Below are 11,785 nucleotides of genomic sequence, written 5' to 3'. Positions count from 1 at the left end.
ATATTTAGACCTAAATAAATGGAAAGATGTCACATGTTCATGGTTTGGAAGACTTGATATTAATATGTCAGTACAGCAAGCTTTGGATTCAATGTAATCACTGTCAAATTCCAACAGCCTTTTTGCAGAAATGGAAAAGTCAATATCAGATCATATGGAATTGTAGGGGGCCCCAAATCACCAAAAACAATCTTGAGAAAGAAAGACAAAGTTGAGCGCCTGGGTGGCTCAGTTGGTTAAGCAACTGCCTTCAGCTCAGGTCATGATCCCAGAGTCCTGGGATCGAGTCCTGCATTGGGTTTCTGGCTCCATGGGGAATCTGCTTCTCCTCCCTCTGACCTCCCCTCTTATGCTTGCTCTCTCTCTCTCAAATAAATAAAATCTTGGAAAAAGAAAAAAGAAGGACAAAGTTGGAGCACTCATACCTTTTGATGTCAAAACTTAACATAGCTACAGTCATCAAAATAGTATGGTACTGGCATAAAGATAGATATATAGACCAATGGGATAGATTTGAGAGTCCAGAAATAAACATGTAGCAGTATGTATGGCCAGTTGATTTTAGAAAAGACTGCAAAATCCATTCAGTTGAGAAAGAAGTCTGTCTGTTCAATAAATGGTGCCGGAACAATTGGATTTCCACATGCAACAGAGTAATGCTGGATCCCTACTTCACATAATATACAAAAATTAAAATGGGTCCATGACCTGAATATAAGAACTAAAACTATAAAACTCTTAGAAAGCATAGAAGTAAATTTTTATGACCTTGGGTTTGGCAATGAATTCTTATATTTGACACCAAAAGCATGGACAACAATAATAAAAAGACAACTCAGTTTAAAAATAGGCACAGCATTTGAATAGATGTTTCATACAAATGGCCAGTAAACACATGAAAAGGTGCTTAACATCATTAGTCATTAGGGAAATACAAATCAAACCCACAGTGAGATAATACTCACCTGGCAAGATGGCTATAACTTTTGGGTTTTAAAACAAAACCCCCAAAAAACTAGTGTCAACAAGGATATGGAAAAATTGGAATCCTTATACATTGGTGGCAGGAGTCTAAAATTATTCAGACGTTGTGGAAAATAGTTTGGTTGTTCCTCAAAAAGTTAAACATAGATTTAACCATGTAACCAAGCAATTCCATGGCTAGGTATGTATTCAAAAGAATTGAAAATAGAAAATCAAACAGATACTTGTATGTCAGTGCTCATTGCAGTATATTCACAGTAGCAAAAAGAAAGTGATCCCAGTCACAAGCAGATGGTTGGATAAACAAAATGTGTTGTGTACATACAATGGAATGTTACTTGGCCATAAATGAGAGATTACCAGAGGCTGAGGGAGTTTGGGGGGAGGGCGAGGTATTCTTAATGGCGGGAGTTGGGTCTGGGTTAGTGAAAAAGTTTAAGAAAGATAGTAGTATGGTTGCACAACATCACTGTAATTAATACACTGAACTATACACTTAAATTAGCTAAAATGGCCAGTATTATACATGTTTGACTCAATTACATTTAAAATGCTTACTAACATAGTGTCTGCCACGTAGTAAGTACTCAGTAAGAGCTATCCATCATGCTAGTAACAGGGAAAAACTTGAGGTATGAAAACTTCTCACTCATGGGGAACGGTAGCTGCCACCAAGTCTATAGTCTTAGAGTTACCGTATGGCAGCAGATTCAGAGCCCTGAAGGAGGGGCAGCTTATTGTAGAGTTGGAGACAAATAAATTATTAAAAACATAAAATAAAAACAAGATGGGATTGGGAGGGAGACAAACCATAAGTGACTCTTAATCTCACAAAACAAACTGAGGGTTGCTGGGGGGAGGGGGATTGGGAGAGGGGGGTTGGGGTTATGGACATTGGGGAGGGTATGTGCTATGGTGAGTGCTGTGAAGTGTGTAAACCTGGCGATTCACAGACCTGTACCCCTGGGGATAAAAATATATGTTTATAAAAAATAAAATAAAATAATAATAAAGTTTTTAAAACAATTAAGTATCAGAGTCAGAAATATCTTAGGATTCCATTAGAATATCACTTAGAGACTGATAAAAAAGGATTTTGTTTAAAAGAAGTACTATGCTTAAAAAGATGCACAGTTCGTACCTACATTTCTACCCAGTTGGGTTACTTTTTTTTTTTTTTTTTAAGGTTTGGCATTTAAAGAGTGCCTAGAAAATCAGGTTACTTAGAGTGCCTCATTCTACAGAAGTGTTGGATCTAAATGAAATGACTATATTATAGGAGCATAAATTCTGCATTTAAATATTGAGAAAACTGCTTAGCATTTACTTAGTTTTACTTTTCAATCTTCTTTTCCAGGAAAATTCCTGATGTTACACCCATTGTTAGTGATCAGAAACCATCTGTATCAAAATCTGGACGGAAGATTAAAGGAAGGGGCACAATTGTATGTGTGTTAAGACTTTTCTTTTTTTCAAATTAGTATCTAAGTAAGCAGTATTGGCAGAATCCTAGCTTTAATTTTAGATATAGTCCAAGATCTGTTGAAGGAGCTAGTTGTATTCTCCATAGGTATATGAGGGTATTGCTATTAAAGTTTATTGTGCATTTTAAGTATGAAATGACATGTGAAATAGTGTGTTGAGAAATCTTAGTATGTTGAATAGTCTAGGCTAATGAATGTAACCCTTAGGACTTCAAAGGAAAAAAATCCCATTTCTTTCTCTTTTTTTTGCACCCCCCCCCCCTTTTTTAAGATTTTATTTATTCATTTGAGAGAGAGAGCACAATCAGGGAGAGGGGCAGAGGGAGGAGGAGAAACAGACTCTGGCTGAGCTGGGAGCCTGACATGGAGCTCGATCCCAGGACCTAGAGATCATAACCTAAGCCAGAGGCAGACGCTCAACCATCTGAGCCACCCAGGCGCCCCAATCCCATGTCTTTTAGTGTCTTATGTTTGATATAACTTCATATCGTCCTTTTGTACTTTAATCATTATTGCTTTTGAATGGCATCTGGGATTGGGTCTTATGCCTAACTCTCCCCTGTAGCAGACTATAATTGAGCAGTATTTTAAAAACAGTTATTCCTGTCTTTGTTTTTGAAGCGCTATCACACTCCTCCAAGGTCAAGATCATGTTCTGAATCAGACGATGATGATAGCAGTGAAACTCCTCCTCATTGGAAAGAAGAAATGCAGAGATTAAGAGCATACAGACCACCTAGTGGAGAAAAATGGAGTAAAGGAGATAAGTAAGAGCTTTGAGTATGAGCACAATCCTGTGTCTGTTATATTTTAAGTGTTAAGAGGCCAGAGACTGACTTCTGGACTTTTTATTAAAAGTTCAACTGTGACCAAAGAGAATTCCCATTTGGGAATACTTGGCAGGAAAAGAGCTATTAAGTAAGAGGGCTCATTGGCTTCAGGGTGCTTTTAAATCAAAATTTGGTCTTCCCTCACAAAACTATAAAACCACTGAATCTCTGAAAGATAATCTTGTACAATTTTAGAAATAATCAGGGCTTAAAAATCATATAGCAGATTCTTTTCCTAGCCAGGTCTCTTAGACACTGATGAATGAATTGGCAGGTAGGAAAATTGTACCTAGCATGTGCATTAACTTCTGACCCCACAGACTGTTGGTTATTCAGAAGTGTACCCTTCTCTTAACCCTTAGTAATGCCCCTCAGCGGAATATCTGTTGTAGAAATGGGGCTGGCTCCAGAATAGTTAGTGAAAAATACACCAGTGGGACCCTCTGTAATTGTTCCTGGTAGTAGCCTTCTCTTCTCTGTGGGTGTCCAGGGGAATGGTTAGATGTCGGAAGAGGGAATGTATCTGCTCTGTGAGAGTGGTTTAGACACAGTGGTATAGAGAACTCTTAATTTTGAGCCCTGACATTAACCCATTACCACTAAGATTGTAAAGCCTGCATCTATTTTCATGAACTATTCCCTCAATTTCTGTAGGAAGTAATTTAACTAAAACCTTAAGAGAAAGTCTTGATTACCTCTGTGAAGCTGAAATAAAATAATAGCCATGCTAGCTTCTTAAGAGGCTTCCTCTTTAGAATTCAGTCAGCTGTCCTGTATCTGCAGGGATTCAACAGATTGTTTGGGAACTTAATTTGACCCTCCCTCAGAAATTGTTCCAGGAGGCAGAGATGTCCAGATGTCATGAACATCCTAGCCAAGGAACTCAGTATGTCAGTAGTGCTCTCATGATGAATTGGTTCGGTTTGGTTCAAAACCGTTTTTCTGTCAAATTTGAAGTCTTTTGCTTAATCAAAAAAATCCTTTTATAAGTGAATCTGTCAGTAGTTGTCAGTATGTATCTCTGAAATTAAGAGGTTCAGATGAGGCCTATCACCCTTTGATGTGTCCTTCTACATGTGCTTAAAGTGTTGATGGAGTCAGTACTTTGTTCTTAACTAGGCTTTTGTCAAGCATTTGTATTGACAACAAATGTGTTTTAAACTTAAAGCATAGAAAACATGCTTAAAATAATTGCATGCATATTGTATCCTTTTCCATAGATTAAGTGACCCCTGTTCAAGCCGATGGGATGAGAGAAGCTTGTCCCAGAGATCCAGATCATGGTCCTATAATGGATATTATTCAGACCTTAGTACAGCAAGACACTCTGACAGTCACCATAAAAAACGCAGGAAAGAGAAAAAGGTTAAACATAAAAAGAAAGCTAAAAAGCAGAAACATTGCAGAAGACACAAGCAGACTAAGAAGAGAAGGATTATTGTACCGTCTGACATAGAATCCTCAAAGTCTTCCACCCGACGAATGAAATCCTCTTGTGATAGAGAAAGGAGATCTCGTTCTTCCTCGTTATCATCTCATCACTCATCAAAAAGGGACTGGTCTAAATCTGATAAAGATGACCAGAGCTCTTCAACCCATTCCAGCAGAGACTCCTACAGATCTAAATCTCACTCACAGTCTTATTCTAGAGGAAGCTCAAGATCAAGGACTCCGTCAAAATCCTCATCACATTCTCGAAGTAGATCAAAGTCCAGATCTACTTCCAAGTCAGGACACCAAAGGACAGCATCAAAATCACCAAGACGAACAACCTCTCAGATAAGTGAAAATAAACCAGTTAAAACGGAACCTTTACGAGCAACAGTGCCACAAAATGAAAACGTTGTAGTACAACCAGTGGTGGCGGAAAATATTCCTGTAATACCATTGAGTGACAGTCCCCCTCCTTCAAGGTGGAAGCCTGGACAGAAGCCCTGGAAGCCCTCTTATGAGCGAATTCAGGAAATGAAAGCTAAAACAACCCATTTGCTGCCCCTCCAGAGCACTTACAGTTTAGCAAATATCAAAGAGACTGGAAGTTCATCATCCTACCATAAAAGAGAAAAAAATTCAGAAAGTGATCGGAGTGCTTATTCAAAATACAGTGATAGAAGTTCGGAAAGCTCACCAAGGTCAAGGAGCAGATCTTCTAGGAGTAGATCTTATTCCAGATCATACACAAGGTCACGAAGTCTAGCTAGTTCACGTTCAAGATCTAGGTCTGCCTCATCTAGATCTCATTCACGAAATAAATACAGTGATCGTTCACAGTGTAGTAGATCTTCGTCATACTCTTCTGTTAGCAGTGATGAAGGAAGACGAGCCAAGAGAAAATTCAGATCCAGTGGGAAAAAAAAGAACACTTCAAATAAGAGGCACAGCAGCAGCTCTGAGAAGAGACTTCGCAATAAATATGTGAAAAGCAGGGACAAGTGTTCGAGTCAGAGAAAGTACAGTGAAAGCCGGTCGTCTTTAGATTATTCTTCAGACAGTGAACGGTCAAGTGTTCAGGTTACACAGTCAGCCCAGAAAAAAGAGAGGCGGGTCCAAATGGAAATGCACAGTAAGCAAGAGAAAAACAGAAATAAAGAGAAATCCAAGCCTGAACAGGAATGCCCTCTTTCAAAGAAAAGGGCCTCGAAGGACAATCTTTCTGATCACCTGAGAAATGGCAGTAAGCCCAAAAGGAAGAATTATGCTGGGAGTAAATGGGACTCTGAGTCAAACTCTGAACGAGATGTAACTAAAAACAGTCAGAGTATTTCCCGGCCATCTTCTGATAAGGAAGAAGGTGAAGCTACATCAGATTCTGAGTCAGAGTTTGGTGAAATTCACAGCAAAGCCAAACCCCTGACGAAATCTTCAGCAGGTACTTCGCTGCCTGATGGTAATGGTGCTTGGAAGTCAAGTAAGCAGCGGTCTTCAACCTCTGATTCTGATGGGTCCTATTCCAATTCAGAAAACACTAGAAGAAAGGCACGGAAGCATAAACACGGGTCAAAAGAAAATCTTAAAAGAGAACAGACCAAAAAAGCAAAGGAGAAATTAAAAGGGAAAAAAGACAAAAAGCACAAGGCTCCAAAACGAAAACAGGCGTTTCACTGGCAGCCTCCACTAGAATTTGGTGAGGAGGAAGAGGAGGAGATGAGTGAAAAACAAATTACTCAGGAGCCAAAAGAGAAAAAACAAGTTTCTGAAAATAGTGAAACCATGAAAGAAAATACTCCACACCCTGAGAAGTCCTGTGAAGAGGGCAGCCTCTCAGGTAAATGTAATCCAGTCTTGACTTCGTCAGATACCGATCAGCCTCCTAAAGAGGATGGTAAACTTGGCGCTTCTCCTACGGCTTTCAGTCCTGAGGAGCTTGCTGCTTCTCCCTCCAGCATTCAGCATGTTGCAGAAGATGTCCCGGGCGTTCTGGAGGATATCCTGCAGACAGATGACAACATGGACATCTGCACTCCTGACAGGAGCTCCCCAGCCAAGGAGGCATCCCCTCTGGGACATTCAAGGCTGGCTGCCCCAGACGTAAACATTGTTCTAAAACAGGATGTGCACACGGAGCCTCCTGAGACAGAGGAGGTAAAACAGGAAAGCAGCACGTCGGAAAGCAAAACGATGGGGGACGTGGGGAAACGGGACAGCAGCCCTGCTAGCCTGGCCTGTGCTGTCGAAAGCACTGTGAAGAGAGAGGGGGCTGAGAAGAGCCAGCTTGGTGTCCTGGATAACAAGTGGAAGCCCCTGCAAGGGGTGGGGAACCTGCCGGCACCGGTGACCCCCACATCCAGTGCCGTGGAGGTGAAAGCGCTGACTGCGGCCCCCGAGATGAAGCCGCAAGGTTTGAGGATAGAAATTAAAAGCAAAAATAAAGTTCGGCCTGGGTCTCTCTTTGATGAGGTAAGAAAGACGGCACGCTTAAACCGGAGGCCAAGGAATCAGGAGAGTTCAAGTGAAGAACAGACACCTAGTCGGGATGGGGATAGCCAGTCCAGGAGTCCGAGCAGATCTCGAAGTAAATCAGAAACCAAATCAAGACACAGAACAAGGTCTGTCTCCTATAGTCACTCAAGAAGTCGATCGCGAAGTTCCACGTCATCCTATCGGTGAGCAATGTAGTCCCCTCCCCCCAAGAGTCTGTTACTGTTTAACTTAGAAGAACATCAGAATTAGAGACAAATTTCTGGAAGGGAGTAAGGGGAAGTCTTGTGCTGTGTGACTGAGAGAGCCAATTGAGGACATAGGAAGTGGGGGTTTTAGGTGAAGAAATTTGGGTTCAGTGTCAAAAACTATTGCTTGTTAATTAAAGCTCTCTGGCAATAGACATGAATTTCCATGATAGGTGGCAAGTCTCTCTAATGGTGTGACACTGCTTTCCCCCCTTTCGGTGATGCCTTAGAAGGAAATCCTGAATTTACAGAATTATGTAGGATTGAGAGATCATTAATATAACCCTCCATTTTACACAAATGGAAGCTGGGGGCCACAGAGGCCAAGTTAACCTGCCCAAGACTTGCATCTGTTTAATCTTTATTCAGGGGTTAGCGGGGAGGAGCATGGTATAAACCATCATCTTTATATTGATTTATTTTGGTTCAAAGTTGGGTCTAACTTTTGTCATCAGCATAGACTGGATTGTGCAGAGAATGAGAATTTTTACAAACTAAAAAAAAATGAGTGATGTGATATGTTAATAAGTGATCTTTTTTTTTCCTTGTGAATATTTCATGGTTTTACCTATCTCTTAATTGCTCATATCCCTTAGTATACTGTGCTTGCTTTTCATCACTTGAGCCTAAAGTACAGTTAAGAATCTTTGAAATTTCCCCTTCCTATTCATCTTCCCTTTCTCACCCAGATTTCTTTAAAAATAGGAACCAGCACTTGCCATCTGTAGTAACTGTGTCCCATTTACTCTTTAGCTGCTTGTAGTCTGTCTGCTGCACCTTCCCTCCCCTGCCTCTTCCTAAAAGGGCAGGTACCTCATATGAGTGCCAGGGCATGTTTTCAGTCCTTTTGGTCCTTCTGGAATCTGCTTCTAGCTCAACTCGTCCCTCTCAGACCATTCTGTGCTTATGTTGCGGGCTCTTCTCCGTCCTTCCCCAGAGAACTGGGGAATCCTGGCCTGTTCTCTCTAGGTTCATATTCCTAGATGCAGGCACTATTGAGTGACTCTAGCCCCCCGTCTGCTTAACATCTGCCTTCCGTTCGTGCTTTTAATAGTTCTGAACTGCTGGCCACTCTCATTTAGCTTCCTGCTGCTACCTTTGGGGTAGGTGGCATTTTGCTTGATAAATGAAGACAGGGTTAGAAAGCCTGAGGAGTTTGCTTTAAGTTATGCCATGAGTGGGTAGTAGACCAGCAGCTAACCTTGCCTCCCCTACTAGGCTGTGAATTCACTTCAGTCTGGGACCATTTTCTACTCATCTTTCGTTACCTCACAGAATCTGCTCTATAACTATCGAGTAACTGACTAGACTTTGAGAACATAATGTGTTCATTCTCTTATAGATAAACTGGAAGTAGATCATGTCTTCTAAAACATAAGTACATAGTGAATAAAATAAAACCTATGAAGACGTTTCATAAGTAGCCTAGACATAGGGATTTGGTTCTGTCCTAAACAACAGGTGGAAAGTCGGAGGAGAAGGGTGGGGAGCCAAGGGAATGCAGAAGGGCAGAATTGTACTTTAACTTAAGTTCCTTGTTTTATTAAATATTAAATAGGTTGAAAAAAATTAAATGATTAGGTATAAATAATTTAAAATGTCATCTAGATTTTAAAAAATAGAGCTTTGACATCCTGATTATGTCCCTACCCAATGCCACTCTACTTTCTCTTCTCTCCTAGAATTAAACAGTATTGTAAATTTTTGTTGTAGTTTTGTTGTTTAGTTTTGCCACAAATATTTCTATTTGTATAGTGTTTTTGCATGCCTTCCAACAGAATCTTTACAGATATACATACCTACATACATGTTCTAGCTATGCATTTTTCACTGAACATTATGTTCCAAGAGATGTCTCTGTTGATGTATGTAGCTGTACTTCATTCATTTTGCTATTTGAGAATATTTTACTGCATATCTGTGCTTCTCCCCTCCCCCATTCTATATTTAATGGAGCTTTGGATCATTTCTTCTTCTGGTCTTAACAAATAGTACTCCAATGAATATACCTTTACTAGCCTTTTCTGGTTTATTTGATTCTCTTTGACTTAAACCATCATTAGCTGTCACTTTCAAACCCTCTGAGAAGAGTTTGTGAATGACCTTTCCTTTTGTTGTGTTCTCCCCTTCTAGTCCTACTAGGATTCATTTGAACAGCATGGTGAGTTAATATAATTCTATTTTTTCACTTTTAACTGTAGATCAAGAAGCTATTCCAGAAGTCGCAGCAGAGGATGGTACAGCAGAGGCCGCACAAGAAGCCGGAGCAGTTCCTACCGCAGTTACAAAAGTCACAGGTGAGTGTGGGAACCCCACCCTACCGTGGTCTGCATCCTGTCTGCTTTTCAAGGCCTGCACTGGCCAAGTGGGGGAGCTGTTGAGAAGGATCCTGTCATTGCTAAATACCAGACAGGCCTATTGTCTCATCTAGTTGTTTCTTTCTAGGAACTGTCAGAGTCTCACTGGCTATCCTCAGGATGTGATCTTATCAGAGTGAGGAAGGAGAAGCAGCAGAAATCTTTTTTAAAAAGGCCCTGCCCATTTTCTCCCCCCACCCTACTCCAGTATATCTTCCTTGACCTCCGTTCACATCTGTAGTCACCTCTTAGCTTGGGTTAGGGATTGGGATAGGAGGACTGATTTGTTAATAGGGGGCCACAGAACCTGTGCAGACTTCCCCTGCCCGTCCAGTTAGAGCCTCCCCAGTGACTTTGGTTATGAGCATCTCATAGAAGAATCAAAGTTAATCAGAATGAAATCCAACATGCTTTTAAAAAATCCAACATACTTTTGATAAATGAAATAAATACAGCTACTGGATTTCATTGTTTTTTTCCTTGATGGCAATAAGTGTCTCAATTTTTGATGTAACATGTCCTGACCCCCAAAATGATGGTCCCTCATGTGATTCCTATCAGGACATCCAGCAGGAGCAGATCCAGGAGCAGCTCGTATGACCCCCACAGTCGGTCCAGGTACAGACGGGGTGGGGAACCACCTATGGGGGCAGAATTGAAAAGCTGAATTTCATAAAACCTGTCATTCCCTTTTAAAAAGTGTTGTAGTCTGTTGAAAAATTGAAACACAAGTATTTGTCTCATGAAATCATCTCTATCTACATGAGGCTTTTTTTGATGGCTGTTGGCCCATTGTACTCTAGTGTCAAAGTGACAATGTCCAGTTGTAATGGCAGGTATTGATTGAATATAATGGCCTAAGAAGATCCACCAGATTCAGTCAGACTAAATCAGTGTGTTAACTTTATGATATTTTTCAATGCAGAAAAGAAATGAACATTTTTCTTTTGCATGTGGTAAGCCTCACTGGGGCACTTGTTAAATGTCTCCAGTACTTGCTGTGCAGATGTGCCCATGTTCTCAGAGAACACTGAGGAGATCATAAAAGTAAATGGAAGCCTGTGAGTATTTGAATGGGGAACTTAAGTGTGTGTTGTTGCTGTTGAAGCAGGTCCTACACTTATGATAGCTACTATAGCAGGAGTCGGAGTCGGAGCCGGAGCCAGAGGAGTGACAGTTACCACCGAGGCAGAAGTTACAACAGGCGATCCAGGTGGGTCTTCCTCCTTCAGAGCTCTGCACGGTACTGTGGGTACTTGGTGTGGGAGGTGGCTAACAGCTCGTAGAAGAGAGCATAATCGTCTGAGGTCAGAAATCTTTCTTTCTCTTGAATTTTAGCAACCCACAGGAAGTGGCTTTTGTATTAAGGGTTGCTGGTCAAGTTTGTTGGTTATTGTTAATATTTGAATCTAAAATGGATTTTGTAATATTTATATTCCCTTGGACACACAGTTTTTTTGGAAGGAGTAAAGAGAGAAGGCTGCATAGACCATGTCCCACTCCCTTAAATAGGACCAGTTGCTAAAAAGAGCTAAACCAATTTATTAGTTTTTTAAACTTAAAAAAAAAAGTATACTAAAATGTCATCATTGGCTTCAACAGCAGGGTTGAGGTGTATAGCATCAGTTTTAGTAAAAATATATTTATATAAATTACAGATATTTATAGATAGTACATTTTATAGAACTATTTGGGCTGGTACTGCCATAGTCTTTATGGTGACTTTTTGTAATGTCCCTTTCCTGGTCACTTTTGGTCTTAAATTTCCCCCATCCGTTGCAACTATAGTCAGTGATCCTTGTCTAATGTCAGTGTGATATAGACACCTCCCATTTTGAAACTCTTGAAGGGCTCCCTACTGGCCAGAGGGGCAGGTTCAGGCTCTTCAGCATCACATGTAAGGCCTCTCTACCTACCAGCTCCAGCTGGGGTTTTTCTGTCTTCCCTCCTTTAATGTGCTAGAA

General features: G+C 40.7%; 1 protein-coding gene across 6 annotated transcripts in view; it reads left to right on the top strand.

The window, feature by feature from the left end:
* Positions 1-11,785, top strand: part of NKTR (natural killer cell triggering receptor) — a 57,924-nt gene that overhangs the window by 43,933 nt on the left and 2,206 nt on the right. For 4 of the 6 annotated variants that reach the window (XM_047739368.1, XM_047739370.1, XM_047739372.1 and 1 more), the window contains 6 exons: positions 2,342-2,429; positions 3,090-3,235; positions 4,519-7,401; positions 9,666-9,761; positions 10,383-10,439; positions 10,930-11,034. In XM_047739368.1, coding sequence (XP_047595324.1) covers positions 2,342-2,429; positions 3,090-3,235; positions 4,519-7,401; positions 9,666-9,761; positions 10,383-10,439; positions 10,930-11,034 — 3,375 coding nt within the window. The remainder of the gene's footprint in view (positions 1-2,341; positions 2,430-3,089; positions 3,236-4,518; positions 7,402-9,665; positions 9,762-10,382; positions 10,440-10,929; positions 11,035-11,785) is intronic. The other 2 variants (XM_047739369.1, XM_047739371.1) reach the window with 2 other exon arrangements.

Source organism: Lutra lutra, chromosome 1 (assembly GCF_902655055.1).
Source record: "Lutra lutra chromosome 1, mLutLut1.2, whole genome shotgun sequence".
Taxonomy (NCBI): domain Eukaryota; kingdom Metazoa; phylum Chordata; class Mammalia; order Carnivora; family Mustelidae; genus Lutra; species Lutra lutra.
Note: the sequence above shows the minus strand (reverse complement) of the source record. Positions and strands in the feature narration are given on the sequence as shown.